We start from the raw sequence: 25,689 nt of genomic DNA on the forward strand, positions 1-25,689 counted from the left end.
GCCCCAGAGTTGTGTGCCTTTATTGACGAATGCCGACAAAGCGCTTTGAGAGCCTCATATGGAAGGTGCGCTAGCAGCAGCCAGTATCACTGTGAGATTATTTAGATGTTTCATTGCTTTGGTCGGCATTAGTCATCCTCTCAGCCACCGTTGTTGCTGTGTTCTAAAACCACAGGTGTGCAGCGAACAAGGTGGAGTGTGAAACAATAGTATCTATCATCCACACTCTGCACCCACTGGTTCATGAGCTGTATCAATACACGCGCATTAAACAAGCTGATTGAACAGGGGAGCAAGGTGCTGGAGAAAATCACCTGTTTTCCCACTGAAATAAGTCATAAAAGTCACATGTTCACACGACAGGAGGGGAAACCATGCCTGAATTCTTAATAATTCCAGAGGAATCAGAAGTTTCTCCTGCGAGCTGGGAAGTCAGGTGAAACCACTAGGGGGCGACGTGAAGACTGTACTTTAAATTGCGATCCAGACATGCTCTGCCCTTCATTCAGGTGCTTTCTCAGCCAGCACCACTGATGCCTCTTGCTCCTGGATTATAAAAGAACTGAAGGAACGGAAAGGCTGTTTGTAGGTTATTCACATTGCTGTTACTCTTACTAGGTGGGAAGCAGGCAGATCAATTGCAGCATTCGGGGTCCTGGGCAGCTCAGTTTAATATCCAGGGACCCTTTGGAGACTTTGAAAGCTATCTGCAAGCAATAGCCTTGTTTGGCGCAGAGATGGCCAGCGGAGGTCTGCAGCTGCTGGGATTCGTGCTTGCTTCCATAGGCTGGATCGGCATCATCATCAGTGCAGCCCTGCCCCAGTGGAAAATGTCCTCTTATGCTGGGGACAACATTGTGACAGCTCAAGCTATCTATGAGGGACTCTGGATGTCCTGTGTCATGCAGAGCACAGGGCAGATGCAGTGCAAGGTGTATGACTCCCTGCTCAAACTGGAGGGTAAGTAGCAACTGGAGGGTTGTGAACTGCACTGTTCTTATACCGGTTGGTTCTATGTTTTCACCCTGGCCAGGGGAAGCGTTGCCAGGAAACACAAACACTTCTTGTATTTTGTTTTCATTGTGGTAGATAAGATTGAGCTGGTGCCACTGAAGGTGCAGATAGGTCTTTCCCGACACAATTGTATGTCTCAATGGGTCTGATTCTCTTCTCACATGATAGTAACTACAGAGTTGCTTCAGTCACATTCACAGTGTTACTCCAGATAAGGCCTGGTCTACATGCAAAAGGTTTTTTTTTTTCAGTAGAACTAGTTTTTTTCAGCATAAGCTGCCTTCAGTCCACGCATGTGCGTTCTTTTTTCAATTTACCTGGTGTCTGCTGCTTTAACGAATCTATTTTGGAAGACAGGGGGAAGTGAAGGGAGAATCTGCCACCATGATTCGCTGCCTTTTACTACTTGGATTTTAATTTTTCATAGTTTGGGTTAGTTGCCAGAAGATCAATGTGTAAAAGAAACAATTTTTTTTCCATAAATATCTAATATGAATCTGTAAAGAGTTCAGGATTGCTGTAAAGAGTTCCTTCCTCTTATGAGTAATCCGAGTTTTGGTTTGATTCTGAGGGGCAAAATAGCCCATTTACTGCAGATTCTACAGGACACCTTGGTTGCTACCGTGGCTTTGAGCAGTTCCTTTGGAGTCTAAGCAATCGCATAGCTCAGGAGAGAGGGCTGGTAGAACTTGGTCTGTGTCCCGGACTTTGACAAAGGAGTCAGAAACAGGAGGTGGAAAAGCAATAATTAATGAATGATCTCAGTGAGTGAAACATGCCAAGAACAGAGAGATCAGCGCTTTGGAAAACAACTGCTTCATACCGAAAAATTCAGCAAGACGGAATTAGTGATGAGCCAAGGTGGGGGAGGAAGGAATTCGAAGCTCTGGAGGAATCTGCTCAAGTTTTACTGTTGTTTATAGTGTTCTTCATGTAGGGAGTTTCCTATTTATAGCAATCTAGGAAAAGGAGCTTTAAAAACTCCCTACATCAATTGAATGCTATCAATTCTCTAAGCAGCTAAGATAACATGCGAGGAGACACACTAAAGGCTGATTTCAGAGTAGCAGCCGTGTTAGTCTGTATTCACAAAAAGAAAAGGAGTATTTGTGGCCCCTTAGAGACTAACCAATTTATTTGAGCATAAGCTTTCGTGAGCTACAGCTCACTTCATTGGATGCATGGAAGGCTGAATCCCTCAGAGCTGTAAATCTGGAGCAGCCCCATTACACTGGATTTACACCTGCATGGCTGAAAATCAGAATCTGACTCTAAAGTTCTTCTAACCATGAACAGAACATTCTGTGTCAGTTACAAATTTCTCTCCATAAACAGCCTGAGTTTATGTGATGGCAGAGAGGGGTGTGATCCCCTGGGAATGTTCAGAGGAAAACAGTTTCTTAATCCTTTCAGATGCAATCACTTGTGGTCACATCCTTGTGTCTGTCCTTACCCCTCCATTGGGGCCTGAGTCAGCAGAGTGCTGAGCCCCCCCTGGGAAGCACTGAGCACCCTCCACTCTCAATGAAGTTAGGGCTAGGCTGGAGCTTTGTCAGTTTCACTACCCCAGAGTGCTGTAGCTAGATCCATCTAAATGTTCAGTGTAGACCACAGCTCTCTTGATGAAATACAGGCTGATCCAGGGTCCCTCTTTTCAGGAAAAACTCCCACTGACTAAAGGCTTGTCTGTGCTACAGGGGCTACAGACCCATAGCTACGGCCCCGAAGCTGTGACACACTGAAACCACGCAGTATAGATGCAGCCTACACTAATGGAAAGGGTTTTTCCATCAAGAAAAGGAGGACTTGTGGCACCTTAGAGACTAACAAGTTGCATCCGATGAAGTGAGCTGTAGCTCACGAAAGCTTATGCTCAAATAAATTGGTTAGTCTCTAAGGTGCCACAAGTCCTCCTTTTCTTTTTGCGAAGACAGACTAACACGGCTGCTGCTCTGAAACCGGTTTTTCCATCAGTATCGGAACACTAGCTCCCCGAACAAGGCCAGCTCCATCAACGGGAACATTCCTCTGGTGACATAGCTGCGTCTACACCGGGAGTTAGCTGCTCTGACCCAGGGCAGGGTTTTTCATGACATAGCTAGGTTGCTCTAACTTTTTAAGTGTAGACAAGCCTGCGAAGACTGTAGCAATGGAAAGGGTTTTTCTTTCACTGTAGGAGCTCTGTCTCCCTGAGTGGCTATAGCCAGGTGGATGGAAGTATCTTCCATCAGCCTAGCCGCATCTACTCCAGGGCTTAGGTCTGCATAGCTACGGCCCATAGAGGTGTGGATTTTTCATACCCCTGAGTGACTATAGCTGGGTCGAACTAAATTTGTAGCATAAACAAGATCTTACCCTGAGTTCTACCTCCCTAAGGCCTGAGGGCTGGAGAGAGATTTGTCTGGAAAAGAGGGTGAAATCCTGCAGCCCCACCCCTTTGATTAGCTGGAGGTGAGTGGATCTGTTTATATAATCGGCTGACAAATGGCCTCGTGTTGTTTTGCTAACAGGTGATACTTTCCAACCTTTGCCCCTTTATGCACAATGTTTCCAGCCTAAACTTTTCACAGGGGAGGGGGGAAACTGCAGTAATTTGAGCACTTCTGTCTGTTCCCACAACTCAACATCGGCTACAGAAATTACCAGAGCTGCTGCACACACTTCTGTGAATTGGGGACAAAACTTAGTCGAGTCATTAGTCCGATGTGATTCTTATTCTTTGCACAGAAAACATTCTTTTAGGACCATATCCTGCTCCCGATGAAGTCAATAGAAAATCTCCAGTTGCGAGCAAGATCAAAAACAACGAGGGGTCCTTGTGGCACCTTAAAGACTAACACATTTATTTGGGCATAAGTTTTCGTGGGCTTGAACCCACTTCATCAGATGCATGAAGTGGAAAAAAGTAGGGAGATATAAACATACAGAACATGACAAGATGGGAGTTGTCTTATTAAGTGGAGGTCAGCGCTAGCGAGGCCAATTCAGTTAGGGTGGACATGGCCCATTCCCAACAGTTGACAAGAAGGGGGTGAATATCAACAGAGGGAAAATTACTTTTTGTCGTGCTAACGAGGCCAGTTCAATCAGGGTGGACATGGCCCATTTCCAACAGTCGACAAGAACATCTTCTCACCCAAATAAACAGGTTCCACAAGGACTCCTTGTTGATTCTGCTGATTCAGACTCACACGGCTGCCCCGCGGAAACCGGGCAAAATCAGGCCATTTGACTGTGTGAGCAGAGCTTATTTTCTTCCACAGGAGGGGCTCTCACCCTTTTTCTTTCTGAGCCCCCCCTCCCCCATGTGACACAGTAACTTGTTTTCTGTACAGAAAAGCCAGGCCCGGCTGTAGGGGGCAGCAAGCAAGACAGTTGCCTGGGGCCCTGTGTCGCAGGGGCCCCCACAAAGCTACATTGCTCAGGCTTTGGCTTCCGCCCTGGGTGGCGGTGCACAGGACCCCAGGCTTCAACCCCATGCGGTGGGGCTTCAGCTTTCTACTCTGGGCCCCAGCAAGTCTAATGCTGGCCCTCCTTGGTGGTCCCCCTGAAACCTGCTTGCAGCCCCCCAGGGGGCTCCGGACCCCTGGTTGAGAACCTCTATTCTACAGCACCAATGCAACCCCTGGTGCTTAAAATATAATCCACGATGCTCTCCTTATGAGCGAGTACCTGTTCCTTTGGACACTTAGCTATCATGACCCCGATCCTACAAAACAAGTACATAGGTGTGTGATTTTACACCCATGATTAGCCCCATGAGATGCTTCTTCACTAGCTAGCTCTAAACTGGAGTTAGCTACAAGGAGGTAAGATCCTAATGAAGACCAGAGTAGTTGGTAGTTTCCCCAGGAGTTAGCAGGCCAACCCACAGACTACGGGAGAGCCTAGGGTTTACCCTGACCGGCTCATTTGTGATAACAAGTCTTCACTAGGATTTTACCCTGGGTCTGTCTAGACTGCAGTCAGAGATGTGCCTGCCACACGTATACACACACCAGAGCTAGCTTTAATGAGTCGTAGATTCCAAGGCCAGAAGGGACCATTGTGATCTGACCTCCTGCATAGCACCGGTCAGAGACCTGCCCAAAGCTTCGTTCTCGCTAGCTTGATCAACAATAGCAGCAAAGACAACGCGGGCAGCAGCAAGGGCTGGATAACCCTGCTTGGGGACCCTGAGTAGTTGCTCCCGGGGCTTGCCCATGCTGCCACGCCTTCACTGCTAGCTCGGCTGTATAGTTTATGGTCACCTCTGATTGCAGCGTAGCTAACCGGCCTTAAGGACACACCTTTCCTAAGGAAGCCTAGGCTGTTGAATTCAAGGGGCCTATTCCCTCGCATAAAGCCATGCGCCTATAGAAGGGCCTGGAAGGTCAGGGCCTGTGGTTGCCTTGCTCCCTTGCTGTCATTTGCCTTAAAAGCGGAAGAAGGAAAAATAAATTCCTAAGGACTAGCCTAATGGCCTCCTGTAATCCCGAAAGACACAAGGCGGGTGAGGTAATATCTTCGACTGGACCAACTCCACCAACAGAAGTCGGTCCAATCACAGATATTACCTCACCTGCCTTGTCTCGCTTGTACCCTGTGACCAACATGGCTACAGCAACTCCTTTATACTGACCCCTTTACCCCCCACGCATTGAAAACCATGGAAAGGCTCCCAATGACGTCAGTGGCTTTGGATCCGGCCCTGTAGGGCTCCTTACATTCCTTTCCAGCTGTGATTAACCCTGTGAAACACCATAATAACAATGCCGGCTTGTCATCTCGGCCAGGAGCCCGCATGCAGTTTTCCACAGAGACTCTATAAAGGGATCGTTAGAAATGCTAATGCAGGTTTATTGGACTCAGTCAGTCACCACCTCGCTCCCCGGGTGCTGCCATTGGACACTCAGGCTTGCAATGACCCCCCCTAATTACTGGTATCCACCGTCCGTTGTGAACTCAGCTTTCCTCTGCCCTGAGACCTCACCCCCCACCCCACACCATACGGTGCATATTGTACAGTCGTTTACTGCTGTGCATCGTGGGTAAATGTGCTGTCAGTCTGATGTGCAAGTGGGTGCAGGACACTATTCTAGCTCTAAATGGCTCCCCTGGGTGTGGGGCAGCGGAGAATCGGGGAGCGGCTACACACCAACCTTGGGCTGGTGTCACCAAAATCCGTTTTCAAATCAATGTTTGGTTTGGTTTGGTTTGTGCATAGAGGAGGCCTCCGACCCTTTACATTTAGCTCCCTGGGGACAGGGGAGGCTAGTGGGGTTTGGGGATTTTACAGACTCCTGGAAAGATTAGATTTCCCTGAAAGAACTAGCTTGGATTTACCCCATCGATTTTGCAGGAGGATTTAATTTAGAGTACACGCATCGCCTGACTAATGACTCCTTACAAGCTGAGTAACGACCACAGGATCCGGCCCAGTTATTTGTAATAACTGTTGATTACTGCTCTGCAAACAATGGTTCTTCTGTGACAGTGGGGGATGCTGATGCTTTGCAGTGCCAGGGCCGAGAGCTGAGCCCTCAGTGTCATTCGATCACATGATAACCCTATAACGGGCGGCCCTACAGGCCATACTGCAGGGAAACTCCTCTTGCCCCCCAGAGTCCTTGACATCATTGGGATTTTCTCCTGAATGAGGAGAGCAGGATCTAGCCATAAGGTCCTTTCACCTGTTCGGTGCATGCTGGACTCTGCTGGAGAAGGAAGAGCGCACTTTCTACCCTCCCCGCACATACAGGCCAGCCTGTGGCTGAAGATAAGCTTGGTAATGAGGCAGGGTCCCTTGAACATTGCTGGGCAGCCTCTGAGCTGTTCCAGCCCGTACCCGCCATGGGTCGCCGTGCCCAGCTCCCAGTGAGATAGGCAGTGCTCCTCTGCTGCCAAGATGGCACTCTAGAAGTCAAGGGCCGGAGCCGCCTCTAGCCTGTGGCAGTTTTATTCTCAAGTAGCCCCATTGCCTTCGGCGGAGTGAGCCCTGCTCTGCACGTGGGTCAGAGCTGGGAGAATCAGCCCAGAGCATCCATGAAGTGGGACACCTGGCACAGTCACCTGCCAGTGCTCGGCCGCACCTACGCACTCTCTCGCTCTCTCAAAGCAGAGCTCCTCCTCCGGGGTCTTGTCGGGACTGTTCCCGTCCAAGCCATCCGTCACCCCCGTGGGGTGTTGCCGCTGGGAAAGGCACCGCACTTCAGGCAAGTGGAGACTCGGCAGCTGCTTAATTGCTGAAGCCGGGTGGATTCCCCGCCCCATCCCAGAAAATAAACAAGGGCTTGCATGCTTTCCGGGCCCAGCAACGTTATTCCCGTGTGAACCCCTCCCTTCCTGCATCCCCAGCATCCTCGCTGAGGCTGTTCCCTGGTGGAGCGGGGGGGAGTTTTCACTGTCAGGTCACAAGTGCCGCACCATGATACTTGACTGGGGGAGCTGCAGGACTGATCCTAGGACTAGTAGCAGAAGCAGCCGGGTTCTAATCCTAGTGCTAACACCAGCGTGCTGGATGGAGTTAGACAAGTCACCCACCTCTCTGCTATCTTTAGCTATGGAACAAGCAGGTGCAGCTCAATGGGATTTGTGCTTTCCTGTGGTTAGGGCTTAATTTGCCCCGGTGTGTCTCATTTCCCCCCTCTGTAAAATGGGGATAGCGTGGTTGCTGTGGGGACTGGTTAATGTTTGCACATTGCGTTGAGGAGATGAAGAGCCAGACGGAATCCCACTGAGACCACCTGTGGGCGGTGCAGCTGCAGCAGAGTGGGCTGAAATCTCTGTCACATAGTATTGGCTTGACAGCAGAACCTGCCATAGGAACCGTCTCCTACGTGGCCGTAGAGGTTACGTGCTCAGTGTTCTTAAGCCTGCAGGTGGGGAAGAGTTTCCAGGTTTTATGGAGGAAATGTCTCTCCTGAATCGCCACCAAGCCAGGTGAGAGTTTGGCCTCAGAAAAGGGCAGCGTGGATGGGCTGGTTCAGGAGGGAGGCTTTCTCTCTGATGCTGTCACTGAGGGATTACAGCGGGCATTCCTACCTTCTCCCCTGCTTCAGGGCAGGCACAGTATAAAGCAGTGCATGCTGATCACTGTCCTTATCTCTGTCTGTATTGAACACACCTTGTGGAATTGCCAGCCTTCACCTTTCAGTCACTAACTAGCCCCCAGCCCAGAGGATCTCCTCACCCTTTTCTAGAGAGCTTTTAATAGCACAATGTCAAATTTAGGAATGGACTTTTCAGAGGTTGGAGGGGCAGCTGGCTCCGGCCGGGTAAGAGGCTTGCCTAGCCTTTCGCTTCCGGCTCACTCACTCAGTTTTGGCCCAGATCAGTGTGAGCAGACGTCGCTCACGCGTCGGACATTTCTTCATCTGGTGATCTTTGTGGTTGCTAGTGGACAGGTGTCTGCATCACATCGCTTCTCGTTCTTTTGGCTGAGATAAAGTGTAGTCTCAACAAAAATCACCATCATTAATCATTCCTTTTCAGCAAGCAGAGTCCAAAACTATATGTGCCCTGGATATTTAAGTACCTCATCATTACTAGAGGTGGTATTCTTCTGACTGGAGTTGTTAGGTTATGCACCCACATCCGGTGGGGCAGCCTGGGTAAAGCTTCCACTGCTACCACCAAAAGTTTGTGGGATCTGAGACAGAATTTCATTGGCCTGAGTTGCCAGTCTGGATCCTTTATCAAAGACCCTTTTGATCGGAGTTCAGCACCCATCCCTTTTACCTGGGTGAATCATTTTTTAGTGTTTTGCCGTACGTTAGATGTTTATTCAGCATAAGACAAAATCCCTCTCATTTTTTAACCTGCTTGCCTCTGAGGATCCTCCCTGTAGACTGATCTTGTCACAAAGAGAGGCTTTTGTCTAATCTTAAAACTGGGGGGTTGTTTCTCCTAAGCATCCCTTGAAAGGCAATAATGAAAGGAAAGGAGAAAGTTCATCATCACCAGCACGGGTACAATGGCACAACAGCAAGGCAGGTAAGACGGGCCTCGCTGAGTGAATCATTCTTGAAGGTTTGGCATTGGTGGGTAGCTCTGACTTCTGTCAAACCCCAGTAGGAAGTGAACACTCCTGACTGAGCTGTTTGGAGTAGCTTGAGTAACATGTTTCCCGTACTTCATGGGCTGTTTGTGACTCATGAGTAGTTACTGTTCTCATAAGAATAGGGATCAGTGTAGCACTTGTCAGTTTCACCTGCATTCTGCCATCCCTGGGCTGCATAAGCCTTGTAGGGCCTGGTAGCAGGAAACTGACCAGTTATTGTCAGAAAACTATTCTAGCTAAAGATATGCAGACACGTCAGCTGATCAGCAACCCATCAAGGATTGGAGCTGGTTGTGTGGAGAACCAGCACAAGATAAATGTGTGTGCACACACAGAGCCGCGAAAGGGAATATGCTTTAAAAGTGCAGGGATTACAAAACGAGCACCAGTCACTTCCCTAACATAGCTTTTATTTAACATGAGGCATTAACAAAATCCAGGCTGAAATGTGAAGATCTAAAAGAAATCCCACACTTACTCCAGTGAAGCCTTTCTGCTGTCACACCACTTCATATGATTATTTCTCTGCCAGCCACTGATAGCCATGGAAAAATCTTATCTAGGCCGTCGATGAAATTGTGCATCGTGTAGTTCATATGTCCAAATCTATGGCCACAGACAAAATCAAATTCCCTGCAGCAGAGAGTTGGCATATTTTGTAAAGGATGTTGCTTTTCACATTTTAAATTCAGCAAGAGCACCTCTAGCATTTGCACGAAGTTACGATATTTTAAAGGTAACCCTTTCCAGCAGTAGTCTTAAGACCCTGTCCAATACTTACTTATTATCTCCCATCACTAGGAAATGTTTGCAGAGCTGGTTCGTTATTACTAAACGGCAACAAAACCCTTCACTTCTGAGTTAACAATGGATAGTAGAGACCAAATCCTGGTGCCATCTGATGGCTGTGGTTTGGTATCAGTCCAGTTCTTGGTGGACAGCTGGGTAAGGTCAATGTTTTCAAACAAGGGTGCCTGTGGTTAGGCTCCTTAATCCTTAGTTGGGCACTTAAGTAAAAGTGGCCTGTTTTTCACAGGTTCTGAGCAGCTGCACCTCCATTGACTTCAGAGGAACTATTTGCATGAGCAAGGGATTGAGAAACAATCCCTTATTTCTCTAGTAAACAGAACATGTGTCCTAGAAGACCAGTCATCACGGACTGTCACTGGCCTCTGTTCTCTAACCTCTCAAGTGTGTGCAGATTTAGATAATCCTGTATTGAGCCGTCACCTTGGTTATAGGGTAGCTACACACCCGTGTGGTAATTAATCACTATCCATGTACTCTGCAAAAGGGAGGAAGGCACAATCACAGAGAGTGACAGGTAGAGAGACAGAACCAGAAGCATGTATTAAGGAGGGGTTTGAATGACAAGTGGGTGTCATCACAGTCAGACCACATCTCTTTCAGCTGTTACTGCTGCCCTGGTTATTCCCTCCCACTGAGCAGCTGGGTTTGAATTCTATCCCCCCCACCACATTGGTCATTGTACTTTTTTTTTTTTCAAATGAAATCTCATTTTGTTGTTTTCTGCCCATGCTTCTAAGCTCACCAAGCAACTCCTTCTAGTTTAGTATCATCTGGGAGCTTCCCTGGTAATACTACTCCCTCTTCCAGATTGGGAAGACGTTAAACAAGGCTAGATCTAACACTGATCCATCTGGTACCCAACCAGTTAACTCCCCTAATCTATTGCTGTATATTGTTGCCCTTTGCAATATCCAAGGCAATTTCAGAATTTTTTTTTCTAGATTTGGGGAGATTCAACTAAACTACAAATAAATGCAATCTATACGAATAGGCCGTGCTACCCAACGGGCCCATGTGAGTAAATACTTTGCAGATCCAGAGATGCTAGATAATTGCCCAGGTTCTCCACAAGGAAGATGGTCCACACGGACTCAATTTTGAACCTCAGCTAAGATTAGCAGATTTTGCAGAGAAGGAGACGGGGAACAAACAGTTTAACCATTTCAAGTCACTGGAGCAAAACGAAACAAACGGAGTGTGTCCCTGAGAAATTCTCCATGGAAAGAACTGGAGATAATGGCTTGAAGGTCTTTCTTTGTGGTTAAGATTTTGCCCATTGCTGGGGGGAACACGCGTTGAAATAGAGGGGAAAGCCCTTTCCTTGGGCACATGGTGGAACGCCATGAAATAACCTCAGGACACTTTGGCAGGAGGGATCTGAGGGGAGGAGAGCAGACCCCTACAGTATTGGTATTCACAGGCAAACACAAACATATGAACGAAAAACCTCAACCCACCTCCATGTTCTCGCTCTCTCACGCACACCCTTCGTTAAGACAGAGCTAAAATTGTAAATGCTGTTCAGAACAAAATAACAATAAAGCCAAGAAATAGCAAGTTTTTAGTTCAAAAGTCCTAAATGCTGAAAAGTCAAACACATGAACCTTAACTCTGACCCTTACCAGCAGCTTTTCCTATGGAGCTCTATAAGATTCACGGGCAAGTGTCGTTATCAAATGTGATCTTTAGGTAGAGACCAGGTAAAAGCACTCTGCTCCTTCCTCATTTATCAGATAATTGATGACCAACAGAAAACTCTTTGGGTCCGTTCAGCCAGACAATCCTGAACCTAGTCCCAGCAGCCACCTCCTTTACTAAATGCCTTGATCCTCTTTTTCCCCCAGCTATGGCAGCTGTGTGGTCTAGGGGAATGAACCGCTGACTAGGTATCACGTGCCCTTGACATCTAACTCCATGTTCTGTTACTGATTTATTGTGGGGCTTTGGAAAATTTTGTGATTTCTCTGGTTCCCCATCTGTGAAGTTTGGAGGGTGATCCTGGTTTACCAATTCTGCAGGGATCTCATGAGGATAATCAGCTAAGGTTTGCAGAAGTAAATGCTGTAACTGTGATTAGTACTAAAATTACCTTCAGTGTCTTCTAAAGTCATTTTAGCTCCTCTCTGTCAAATACCTCACCCTGTAACTTATTTCCTATATTTATTACCCCTTGTGTCAAGTAACTGGGCTTTTACTCCTAGTTGTCCAATATTTAGATTACGTCCCACAGTTCTGAACCTCTTGCAAAACGCTTTCATTGCTTTCAAAACCTCTCTCCCTTTAGGGTCATCTCTTTCACAGTCAGAATGAGCCTAAATTATGCACAATAGACCTGACATGTTGTATGTGACATATGGTCACAGCACATCTGACAAACAGCCTTTCCTCACGTACAAAGAAAATCACAGTTTGGCCATTGCAAAGCTGCTGACATGTTGCAAAAATTAGCATGAAACATGTGTGGGGTCTTGGATACTATTGCGGAATGAGTATCCTAATGCAAGCTGATGTTTGTGTCAGTCTTTTTAAGCTATATTCCATTGACAAATATTAGTTTAAAAATGATTCAACATAACTTGACAAATACAAACAAGTGACCAATAGCAACAGGGTTACAAAATATTCTTTTGGTTTGAAATCACCCATGCTTGATCACTGAGCCAGATGATGAATTTTTCTGCTTGTTTAATAGCATAATAATATACATTTAAAGCCTGATTCTGATTTCCCTTACACCCGTGAACTTCCATTGATGTCATTGGAGTCACCCTGGATTTACACTGCTGTAAGCAAGAGGAGACTTGCATCCTTAGCTTGCAAGCCATGACCAATGGTGACACAAAGGAAACTCAATGAAAAACATCTGTGTTGCTTTGATGGGCAATTTCCCTTTTAAGGAAAGGCAGGGAAGCACAAGCCAGCCAAGTCCTACCACTCTGAAAGTGAAAATCCCCTAAGAGACCAGAGATTTATTTTCTTGTGCACGGTGTGTCAGTTCCCACTGATCTGGATCTGTTTGTTTTTTCACTGCATGGCACAACCTACTCCTACACCATTAAGAAGTTGAACATTTACACAGAGTCTGGTCCTGACTTGCCTTAAGATATTGATGCCTTTCTGTCCTCATGCAACAATACTGAACCCTTCTTGCCGATGGGCTAGTCAGGGCCAACTCTCCCTGGCTTTTAAGGAAGGAATCTTCCAAAGACTCTATAAAAAGACAAAGAGAAAGACCTAGAATGGCTGGGAAAGGGATCGGTGTAATGATGATTAAAGAGCAGCTGGAATTCGAAAATAAATGGTGTCAAAATAGCACCTTCTTCCTCAATAGATCTGCTCCTGGTGTGTCTTTAACTGCTCCAGGTACAGGCTAAGGGTTTCCTGATGGGAAACTCCATCAGCCAGATTTGGACACTTGCCCTGCAGGGGCTATGATTGGCTAGGAAAGAATCCTCCTGCTGCAGGAGCAGCATGAAGCTATGGAGGATTTCGTTATTACAGTGAAGAGCATGGTTTAAGAATCTACATAGAATAGATGTGAGTTTGCTGCCATCCTGGTCAATGCCATAGTTTGAGCCAGGGACCTCCAGAGCTAAGAGCATGAGTCCCTACAGCTGAGATGAAGAGCCAGGCTCTACAGCTGGGTGTGTAACAGACTCATAACCTCTGTAGATCTGGCACAGGTGGAAATGTTTCATGTACTGACCAGTGAGTTATAGAAAGGCCCTATTCTGGTCCCTTCTGACAAGTGTCAGCATAGCAGGTAGCCTTTATTCAGCTCCTAAGCATTAGATCTCATTATGCTTTGAGCCATCCACTTGCCAAAATCTCTTTCCCACATAAGTACTTGTAGGCCATGATCAAGTCACCTCTTATCCTTCTCTTGGATAAACCAAATAGATTGAGCTGCAGACATCTCACAGTCAGGCAGGTTTCCCAGATCTCAAACCATTCTTCTAGCTCTTTTCTGAACACTTCCCGATTTTTCAGCATCTTTTTCTGAGTGTAGACGCCATAACTGGACACAGCATTCCAATAATGGTCCCACAAATGCTGAATACAGAAGTAATATCTCCTCACTGCTCCTACTTGATATTCCCCTGCTTATGCATCAAAACCTCTTATTTGGCCTCTTAGCTACAGAATCATACAGCCCATGAACAGCCCATGTTCATTTAGTTCCCTACCCTTACGTTCTGCTCTGGGTCATGGTAGCATTCCCCATCTTGTGTGACCTCTATTCTTTGTTCCTAGACCTTGCACTTGGCTGTATTAAAATGTATGTTGTTCAGATGAGCCCACCTTACCACGTGATACAGATGGGTTGGTACAACTGACCTGTCCCTATCATTATTTACCATTCCACCAATTTTTATGTCATCTTTATATTTAACAGAAATGACTTTATATTTTTGGTCCATGTTAGAATTCATACTCCCGCCCCTCAGTGCGCGCGGCTGCACCATAGAGACAAGCTCTGAGACACTTAAATTAGAGGTCTGACTTTCAAGAGTGCTGAACACTAAAGAGTTCCCACTGCTTGCAGTTATGCATGTGTTTAAAGGTTTTGCCAGATCGGAGCCTAAAACCGAACTTATTTCCTTTGATAACTAGCAAATGTATTCTTTTGTAATTGGAATTAAAATGGTTAGGGAACAAAAGTTGTTGAAGATCAAATCCTGCAAGGAGCTGAGCTCTCTGAACTGTCAATTGACTTCAGAAGAAATATTGTGTGTCCACCGCCTTATAGGATCGAGTTGATGCATGACAGTTCTTCATAGAGTTTAAGGCCAGAAAGTAGTACCTAACAGAGGCCACAGAACTTCACCATTACCTCTATATTAAGCCCAATAACTTGTGTTTCAACGTGTGCCTTGGGTTCTTTTGTGTTTCAATGTGTGCCTTGGGTTCTTTCCAACACACTGATAACCTCATGGTAACTCTAACCCAACACAATGCTATCTTTGTCCTTGCAGGCAGTCTGCAGGCTACCCGGGCACTGATGGTGGCTGGCATACTCCTGGGACTCATTGCCATATTTGTTGCTGTGACTGGCATGAAATGCATGAAATGCATGGAGGATGATGAGGTGAAGAAGATGCGGATGGCTGTCTTTGGGGGCGTGATCTTCCTTATTGCAGGTTGGTAACATTTCAAAGACCAAACACACCTATCGGTGTGTATTTCTGGATAGGATTTATTTTGCAATCGGGTATTTTGGGTGAGAGGAGAGTATAATGTGCTTTTACCGGTTAGTTGTGCTGGAACATCTGGAAATAATTGTTGCCTTCACGTATTAACCCTTTGGAAACTGCAGACACACGTTGCATGTCCTAGGGCCAGTCATTCATTTGGTTGGCCTTTTCCAAAATTTCCATTGTTCAAAGGATTACACTAACTAGCTGGGCTGGCCCCATTCTCTAGTGTCCTGGCATGCTGTGCCATGGGTTGAAAAGTCTCAAGAGTGCTGAGATGCCAGGTTTTTGCCACCAAAGGGACCAGATGGCAGCTGTCCCCGGTGCAAGGGTGCTGAATTAACCAGAGTGGGGTCCATGGCACTGGCCCCTCACCCATATCTCCCATCCAGTGCCGCCCTGTGGCTTCAAGTAACAATTTGGCTTTGAGTTGTGGGTGCTCAGGACCTCTCAGGATTGCAGTTCCTCAATGTACTAATCTTTGCTGTGACCATGTCATCTCTTTGGAGGCTTCCCTATTAACTAACCAGCCATTTAATTGTCTGAATTTCACTGGCAGGTTTTGCCGTCTTGGTGGCCACATCGTGGTATGGACATCGAGTGGCTCAGGACTTCTACAACCCTTTCACCCCCGTCAACACCAGGTAACAGTCAGTCTTGCATAATGACACTGTACCATAAGGCAAATGAGCATTGCAGTGCAGGGCCTGACCCATCTCAGTCAATGGGAATTTTGCCATTGATTTCAGCGGGAGCAAGAGTGGGCTATCATGATTACTGGTGCCCTGCCAGGGTTTGCTTGAAGGAGTTTCCGAGCCCTTGTGAGACTTGGGTGATTGTCCTATGACTCGTGTTAGAAGGGTTAAATCTGACTAATGCAACCGGAGCCGTGTGACTGGATCCTGACGCCCATGCAGATCCTGTCGCAAGAGCAAGGCCTAGAGCAGCATGTTGACATCAGCCGTAATTTCTGTGACTCTCATAAAAGGTCGTGGGGCCCAGCTGCCCACAGCCCTGCACTTTGACATCTGTGCAAAGTGAGGGCAAAATGCTACCCAACTGGAATGGTAGCGCTGTTCACTCGCTCTGCACAGCTATCCATGCCAACACATGGTTCAATGGTGAACCAAGCCTTTGGTCTCTCTCACTCCAACCAGCCTTCTACTGAGTAAGCCTCCTCCGTGAATGTTTAGGTATTTGGCTCCGTCCAGACCCCGTGTAGTGGTGTACAGCTTTTTAAGTTGTTTGAAACCATGGTTTCTCCTCTCCTGCTGTACCACAAACCCCTTTTGCATGCCGGGACCCTCCTCTCACCTAGCTGGGATCTAGCCGCAACCCATTTAGCAGCATGGGAAGGCCAGGCATGAGCCCCATATGTGAACAAATAGTGAAACAGCATTAAATGATTGTAAGCATTTTTTTTTTTTTTTTTTTTGGTAAAGTGAGTATTGATTTCATAGAATCATAGAATCATAGAATATCAGGGTTGGAAGGGACCTCAGGAGGTCATCTAGTCCAATCCCCTGCTCAAAGCAGGACCGATCCCCGACTAAATCATACCAGCCAGGGCTTTGTCAAGCCTGACCTTAAAAACTTCTGGGGAAGGAGATTCCACCACTTCTCTAAGTAACGCATTCCAGTGTTTCACCACCCTCATAATGGAAAAGTTTTTCCTAATATCCGACCTAAACCTCCCCCACTGCAACTTGAGACCATTACTCCTTGTTCTGTCATCTGCTACCACTAAGAACAGTCTAGAGCCATCCTCTTTAGAACCCCCTTTCAGGTAGTTGAAAGCAGCTATCAAATCCCCCCTCATTCTTCTCTTCCGCAAACTAAATAATCCCAGTTCCCTCAGCCTCTCCTCATAAGTCATGTGTTCCAGTCCCCTAATCATTTTTGTTGCCCTCCGCTGGACTCTTTCCAATTTTTCCACATCCTTCTTGTAGTGTGGGGCCCAAAATTGGACACAGGACTCCAGATGAGTCCTCACCAATGTCGAATAGAGGGGAACAATCACGTCCCTCGATCTGCTGGCAATGCCCCTACTTATACATCCCAAAATGCCATTGGCCTTCTTGGCAACAAGGGCACACTGTTGACTCATATCCAACTTCTCGTCCACTGTAACCCCTAGGTCCTTTTCTGCAGAACTGCTGCCGAGCCATTCGGTCCCTAGTCTGTAGCGGTGCATTGGATTCTTCCATCCTAAGCGCAGGACTCTGCACTTGTCCTTGTTGAGCCTCATCAGATTTCTTTTGGCCCAATCCTCTAATTTGTCTAGGTCTGTCTGTATCCTACCGCTACCCTCCAGCGTATTTACCACTCCTCCCAGTTTAGTGTCATCTGCAAACTTGCTGAGGGTGCAATCCACACCATCCTCCAGATCATTTACAAAGATATTGAACAAAACCGGCCCCAGGACCGACCCTTGGGGCACTCCACTTGACACCAGCTGCCAACTAGACATGGAGCCATTGATCACTACCTGTTGAGCTCGACAATCTAGCCAGCTTTCTATCCACCTTATAGTCCATTCATCCAGCCCATACTTCTTTAACTTGCTGGAAAGAATACTGTGGGAGACCGTGTCAAAAGCTTTGCTAAGGTCAAGGAACAACACTTTCCTCATAATTTTTAATATCAATTTTTTAATTTTAAATTTAAAACAACTTTTAATGTCGATTAAAATGGTGTGTCCCTTGACGTTAAGCTAAAATTATAGGGTTTTACAATTTTTGCCATGAAAGAAATATATTCAGTGTGGCTCTTACATGGGGCTCTTTGGCTATAGACCTCCAAGTGCTTTACGAAGCAGAGCCAGTATCATTACCTCATGGTACATAAGGGGAAACTGAGGCAAAGAACAGTGACATGCCCACGGTTGCTCAGCAGGTGAGGGGCAGAGCCAGCACTAGCTTCGTGGCTTCTAGCACAGTAGGCTAGAAACGTCAGAACAATGAGTCTCGAGAATGACTCTTTCAGTATTCCAACAATGCCACACAGAAGCTTTTCGCCTTTGATGTGCACTTCTGTGATGCTTATAACCTCGCTGCTGCCAATTATTTCTAACAAGCGTCCATAGGTTTTGCAAACTGATGTTTTAAGCTACTTTGCTGTACACCGTATTTTCTGGGCATAGAGAAGGTGATCTGGATTCTTCTAATCTGTTTTGCTGTGCCAAACAAATGTCTAAAACTGAGTGATGAACCAGAGAGGCAAGATTGGTAATTTGTAGTTAACAGTGAAACGTAACTCATTCACAAAGTCTTTTGTGATAAATTGCACTTTGAAATCATATGATGGGGTCAATTTTATGTCTATATTTTCACCACAAAACCCCGTCTCCACGCCAGCGATTTTACTTTGTTCACTGTATTTTGAACTGGTTAGCATTTGAAAAAAGAGAGTCAGATACAGATTTTACGATTGTGCCATATACACCCCTGGTGTAAACAGTGCCCTGTTAGTGGCATCACAGGGATTGCATGGGTAAGAGCGAAGGAAGAATTTAAGTTGGTGTCATTACACTGTCTTCTTTACTTTTATCTTTTGGTTAAGCCTTGCAGAATTGGACTGTATGCCATTCCTGGGAGTTAACTGTGACAAGTAATTATTAGTATTTGTATTATTGTAGTGCCTAGACGCCCTAGTCATGGGCTAGGACTCTACTGTACTAGGTGCAGTACAAACACAATTAATGCTTGTAATTCAGAGGGAGTACTGCCCAGTGTTTAGAACACAGGCCAGTGAAATAAGGGTCTGGCGTTCTATTCCTAGCTCCATCACTGTGTTTGCTGTGTGATCTGGAGCAGTGCTTTGATCCTCTTTCTGTGCCCCAGTTTGTCTATCTGTAAAATGTGAGAAATAACCCAATGTAGTTGTGAAGCTGAAAAAATGAATGTTTGGGAAACACTTTGAGATCCTCAAATGAAAGGCACTAACAAAGAGCAACATACACATGGTACCAACGATAAGCCAGTCTATAAACATATTTCAGAGTAGCAGCCGTGTTTGTCTGTATCCGCAAAAAGAAAAGGAGGACTTGTGGCACCTTAGAGACTAACCAATTTATTTGAGCATAAGCTTTCGTGAGCTACAGCTCACTTCATCGGATGCATAAAATGGAAAATACAGTGAGGAGATTTATATACACAGACCATGAAAAAATGGGTGTTTATCATACACACTGTAAGGAGAGTGATCACTTAAGATGAGCTATTACCAGCAGGAGAGTGGGGTGGGGGGAGAGAAAACCTTTTGAAGTGATAATCAAGGTGGGCCATTTCCAGCACATTTCCAGGAGTTAACAAGAACGTCTGAGGAAGGGGGTGGGGGGTGGGAGGGAATGAATAAACAAGGGGAAATAGTTTTACTTTGTATAATGACTCAACCACTCCCAGTCTCTATTCAAGCCTAAGTTAATTGTATCCAATTTGCAAATTAATTCCAATTCAGCAGTCTCTCATTGGAGTCTGTTTTCAAAGTTTTTTTGTTGAAGAATAGTCACTTTTAGATCAGAAATCGAGTGACCAGAGAGATTGAAGTGTTCTCCGACTGGTTTATGAACGTTATAATTCTTGACATCTGATTTGTGTCCATGCAGATGTGCCACAAGTACTCCTTTTCTTTTTATAAACATATTGCTTTTATTTGGGGCGGGGGGGGGGTCACTAACCCTTCCCATACCGATGGCATCTTTGTTTCCAGAAGAGTCGGTAAGAGCTAGTTAGAAAATTTTCAACAACAACAAAAAAATCCATGAAAAAGAGAAACAAAATGTGTCATGATTCCTTCCCCCCGTCATTTTCCAACCAGCTTTAGAATTAATGTAACTCAAAGGGGAGAAATCAGAGGGAGGCTAAATAAACAACACCCCCTGGACCCTAACAAAGTAAATCAAATATTGGGCATAGATAAATTACGGGATGGTTTGGGGTGATATAAAGATTTATTATCACCTGTTTGGAAGACCTAATATCTCATCTCTTATTTAAGAAATTGCTACATTATAATGGTCCCAAACACGAGGGTATTTCCATTGTAAACAGAACTGTTTTGAGCCATTACTATGAAACACCCTTGTACTTTGTCCATAAAATGTCGTTCTGCTACTTATGGCTCCTAGGTTTTGTTGCTGACCTGCACCTGCTTTGTTCTTTCATTTATTTGATTATACTTAAACTCCAGCTTAGCACATGACATTAAATAACCCCTACCTGCTCTACAGTACTTTAAATAGAACACAGACTCATGAACATTTCTACCTGAATTGCCATTGGGTAGCAAAAGGGCATCCCTTGAATATCGAGGGTGGATGACAGTTTGAGCTCTGATGTATGAAATCACTGGAGTGTGACTTTCACAGACATTCTAGTCATGGGGGAAAACCCATAAACCCAGTGGGGACCTAGGTACTCAAAATTAGTTCACAGAACTGCCAACTCTCATGGTTTCAAGTCTCCTGATAGTTGGTGTTTTTCTTAAAGCCCAAGCTCCTGGAGGCATGTGATTAGGTGAGAATCTTGGCTTTCACTTTCTTTATAAAAAGAGTAAGTTTCTAGCCCTTGTGGGAGAAAAGAAAAGCTTGAAACTGTGACCCAGATGTGACCAACAGGCTCAGAAACCAGAAGGCAAGGAAAAGGAGCTCAACGTGTTTTCTATTTTTAAATTGCATGATTTTTTAGCCAATCTCGTGATTTTGGGGAGCCTGACTCCATATTTTTAGGACTGGCAATGTTGCTCTACTGAACAAGGATTATGCTGCATGTTGGTTGGCTCTCTGGCCAGAGTTTGTTGGGGGTCTTTTTTGCCTTTGACCCTAGGATTTTTTTATATTTATTACTATTTACTATTTCTCCCCAGATTTGAATTCGGACAGGCCCTCTTCATTGGCTGGGCAGCAGCTTCTCTCACCATTTTGGGAGGCGCCTTCCTCTGCTGCTCCTGTCCACGAAGAGAAATTTCCTACCCACCAACCCGCGCCTACCCAAAGAGTGCCCCCTCAGCAGGAAAGGATTATGTATAATCGAGACGGGGAGGAGCTACCTGTGTCGGCGACAAAGTTCATTAAAGAGAGGATGCGGAGACCAGATCGGAGCGGAGTTCGGACCTTCTGCATACTGCCTTCCTTTTATTACAGCAAATATGTATATTTTTATAATCCTCTTCATTACTGGACATGAATCTTCCTTTCTCTCCCATCCCAAAGAGGAAGACTAGCTTTGTTCGTAGATATTCTCTTTGGAAAGGTGCAGCCTCCAATCTTGTGTTAATCTTGATCCTGCAGCTCACTGGGAGAAAAAGGGAAAGTGATACTTTTTTCAGACAAATATTTGTGCTTTATATAAAAAAACCCCAATTAGATGGTAACAATTCAGCCCCTTTATCCCAATAAGGTGGAGTCCAGTGTGGTGTGTATATTTTTTTCTATACAAAGTGATAGAAAAAGTAGTGTTAGAAGAAATCTCCCGACCGAGGGAAAAGACCTGACCCACAGTACCTGTTCTAAGAGGGTCGCATAAGATCTTATGGTTTTGCTATGGCTTCCTATTTTATCCCTCATTCTTCTATGTACAGATCAGCACACCAAAGACTGGAGAATCACAAAAATTAGCAAACCCCAAAGGTGTGCTGCAGATTTTTTTCTGATTGTATTTACCCTCAATCTGACTTTGCTCAGTGTTACCTTTACTCTTCCCCATTACTACTACACACAAACAGTTGTGTGCATGCCCACACATACACACACACACACACGCCAGTGGACACCACCTTAAACAATTCCTCCACTCCTTGAAGTTTGCTCCTTTCAACTATGAGTGACCAGATATTACCTCCAATCCACCACCCACATCCTTCGTCATCTCTGAGCTGAGTTGTACATTCTTTCCTCAGAATCCATCTCCTTGGCCTTTTTGTCATTTTCTTCTCTCAATTTCCCTGTCCCCAAACTGTCAGTTCTGGGAGTGAGGCGGCAAGAACTATTCACTGTATTCCAGGTACGTTCTCTCCAGTCTTGCACGGAGGGATTAGCGCCTTGTCAATCTAGGGCGTGATGCCTCTGCAGATGCAGCACACAATGGTACTGATTTGTGTTTCAGTACCGCCCTGCAAACGCCAGTCCAAGCTGCTGTCCTCTATCACCTGTAGTCTTCTTTCAGCATGGCTGCTTTCTGAGTAGTCTGCTTTCTGGTTCCTTCAGTTTAATTGTCTGCCAACTATTCCCCAGATGGATTAACTTGCAAATTTCTAGGTTGGTTAATTCATTTTTAAAGCTTTGCTCTTACTCCTAACCTCTCTGGATTGCTTTCTGTTACTTCTCTGGCCTCGCTGCTGTTTGCAACTCTCCCTGGCTTAGCATCCCCCCCATCAATGAATTAGCATGTGGTTTGCCTCTTCTTCCAAGTCATTCATAAATATGTCGAACCAAACTGAGCCCAGGGCCAGTGCCTGAGAGATTCCCCTCGGATAACTCACACAGACATACACCTTGCTCAGGACACTGCCGTTTTCACCCTGGATTGTTTTCCTCTAGACGGATCCAGCCCATATTCCAAGTCCCAAAGTTTTGAATCCAAGATCACCAAAGAGAGATCCAGAAGCCTGATGTCCAGGCAGTGATTGCAAGCAGGCATATCTGAGGAAAGCAACTCATGGGAAAAGCTTCATGCACCTTCTCTGAAGCAGTTGGTGAGACACAATACTGGACTAGGTGGACCTGCTCTGATCCAGCCTGGCAATTCCCATGTTCCCAAAAGGGCCAAGGCAGTTCAGTCTGAAACACAAACTCAGTCTGAAAGGAAAGAAGCCGGTGGCTTCTATATACAGGGCTAATCATTTGGCATATGTTCAGAGGCAGTCAAATTGCTTGACATTCTGGTGTGAATAGGGGCAGCCCTGGGGTTGAAATATGTAAGAAGTATTGGTGGGTTATTTGATTGTTGCAAGCTAGGGTTGATCTGACAGCCACCTGTCCTCCAAGGAACACTGCAATAGTACAGCCCATTGGTCAGCTCCAGGTTTAAGTCAGTGCTGGGCCCAGTCCTGCAGCCCTCCCACACCTACAGCTTCCAGACGAGTCGCGTGACTGCCTGAGAAGTCCCTGGTTTGACAAGTCAGCAGCCCAGGCTGGATCTGTCAGCAGCAGAGCGCAGTTCTTACATTTTCAGGTCTGACCCAGAGCAGGGGGAACAGACTTTTTCCATGGGGGACTTGTATAAAGTGTTAAACAATGTTTTCAATAAATGGATTTTTTTTAAAGAAAATCCAATTGCACCATTCATTTTTTACCAAAGAGCAATAACCACGGGGCGGGGGATGGAAGAGAGAAAGAAGCGGAGATCAGGCCCATGGGATTCAGGCTGACTGAATAAGACCTGTTGTACTACAATGCGTCACTGAGTGGCTGAGGCCTGTTGAATGAGTCGGGCAGATGGAGAGTGCAAAGGACTCTCTTCCCACCGGTGTGGTCTCCTTGGGTATGTCTACACTGCATACTAAGTGTGGGCTTTGGCTCAGGTTTGAACTCCAGCCCCCTTTCCAGCCACACACAAATCAGTCTGACTCAAGTCAGGAAGCTCTTAGCACCTGGGTCCTAGGACCCTGGTCAGGGGTTGGTCAGAGCCCAAGTCCTGCTGTGACTCGCGTACAAACCCCGTCATTTTGCAGTGTGGGTATGCGTCAAGCCGCAGCGCCAAGCCAGAGAGTATGTGGAGTGCAGTACGGATGTGTTAGACAGCTGTGAGACCCAGGTCCAGCCGTTGTTAGCCCAGTGGGGATGCTCGAACACAGGCTTGGAAACACCAAGTCCAGAAGCTCAGGTTCCAGAGACCTAGGTTTAGAATGCTGTGTAGACAGACCCTATAAAGGCCAGGTGCAAATGCAATCAGAAGGGCACAATGGCTGCTCTGGCCTTAATGCCCTGAGGGCACAGTGTGCCCCAGAAAGGGCAGGAAGGGTTGGAGAGAAAGCGGTTCGATGCACATGGGCACACAGGGCATAACCAGCAGGAATGGGGAAGGGAAGGGGCATGGCACTGGGCACAGCGCTCCTGCCGTTAGGGGAGCCTGTGGGTCTGCTCCGCATCGTAGGGCTACCAGAAGAGACGGGAGCAGTGCGAGCTCTCTGCCTTAGAGGTACAACTGAACCCAGAGGAGTTAGAGACCATCCTCCTTTCTAATGGCCTGCCACCTGCTTTCCTACCATTACCTGAGCGATGGGCAGGCCAGAGGGAAGCTCCCTCCGAAGCATCTTGCACTGGCCACTGTTGCACCAAGCCAGCCAGATGGTTGATCCCGTCGATTATTATGTACTTGGCTTATGGGATTGCCTCGAGGCCAGGGCCCCACGGCGCGAGGTGCTGGGCAGCTGCAGTAGTGCGAGGGCCTCTCCGATTAGCACCATGCTGGGAGTATTTCCCCTTGCCTCTAGTTTGGGAGCTGGGTGGTTGGGCTCTCACATCTCCGGAGTCTTTTGACTCCACACCCCTTGCTGGGCTTTTATTGGGTTCATCTGCTTCTTCTATAAGACTCAGTCTCTGGTGTTATGATCTCTGGGGCGAGAAAGTCCGTCCGTGGCCGAGACTGCAGGGATGGAAAATGGCTGCAGCCTTCTCTCATCCCGGGACTCATCAGGCTCCGCGTTCCCTTGGAGCCCCAGCTTTCCACCTGCTGTGTCAGACTCCCCCACAGAGGCAGCAACGTTAACTCTTTCTGCTCCCGCTCGAGGCCAGAGCAGGCACCCTGGCTGCATCACCAGCTCTAATGAGTCTGTCCTCATGCTTTTCTAGCCACAATAGACGATGGAAACTAAGAGGCTGCAGGAGAATCTGAGCGTATTTAATTTTCATCATGTTTTTTTTTCCCTCCCCTTTACTTTTTCAGGGATATATAATGGGAGGCAAACTCTGTGCTCAGTGTTTTGTTCCTTGCTGTCAGCAGAGAAGCTGTCTTCTTTGCTCCCTTTCTGCTCACTGACTATTCACTTAGTGCAGGAAACAAAAGGAATAAAGCTAATTAGGGACCTGTAAAGTAGGCAAAGCAAAGCAGACAGGCATGCTGTTGGCTGAACTAGCTTGAGCTGCCTGGAGCAGACTGTTTCCTTGGCACAGTTTGGGGTCCGGGGTTATCCTCATTTCAGCCTGTCAATTAGTCAAGGCTTTTATTGAGATTAATTTTTTCCCATGTTCTCCCCCCCTTTCAAGGACTTTTTAAGTTCAGCTGAAGTTTCCTGTGAAGACAAGAGCCTCTCCAAGTTCTTGGCAAAACGATAAACAAATCTCCCATCTGCACACAAGGCTGAACTTGCTGATGCTTGCACAAAGGGCCAGGCAGGGCTGTGCGCTTCCAGCAAGATGTCAGATTGTGTTGCAAGACTGGAGAGGAGGGAATTCGGCCATGACCTCTATGCCTGCTATGACTTCACATGATCAAACAGTTCTGCCCATCCTGCAGCTCCAGGCCCAACTAGGAGAGGTTGTAAAGTTTCGTGTGATGTTTGCTGCTCAGCCTGATACCTACCTGGAGTGCAGGATGAAGTCCTTCTTCAGGACCACATTATGATCTTACAGCTGTGTAAATTGGGTGTATCTCCATGGAAACCAGTGGAGTTACACTGTTGTGGCAGAGG

General features: G+C 46.4%; 1 protein-coding gene across 1 annotated transcript; it reads left to right on the top strand.

The window, feature by feature from the left end:
• The first annotated feature begins 737 nt into the window (after positions 1-737).
• On the top strand, positions 738-21,088 carry CLDN1 (claudin 1). Its single transcript, XM_077826576.1, has 4 exons — positions 738-960; positions 14,842-15,006; positions 15,620-15,704; positions 20,926-21,088. Exons 1-4 carry the CDS (start codon positions 738-740, stop codon positions 21,086-21,088), a joined length of 636 nt encoding a protein of 211 aa, XP_077682702.1.
• The last annotated feature ends 4,601 nt before the right edge of the window (positions 21,089-25,689 follow it).

Source organism: Eretmochelys imbricata, chromosome 9 (assembly GCF_965152235.1).
Source record: "Eretmochelys imbricata isolate rEreImb1 chromosome 9, rEreImb1.hap1, whole genome shotgun sequence".
Lineage (NCBI taxonomy): Eukaryota > Metazoa > Chordata > Testudines > Cheloniidae > Eretmochelys > Eretmochelys imbricata.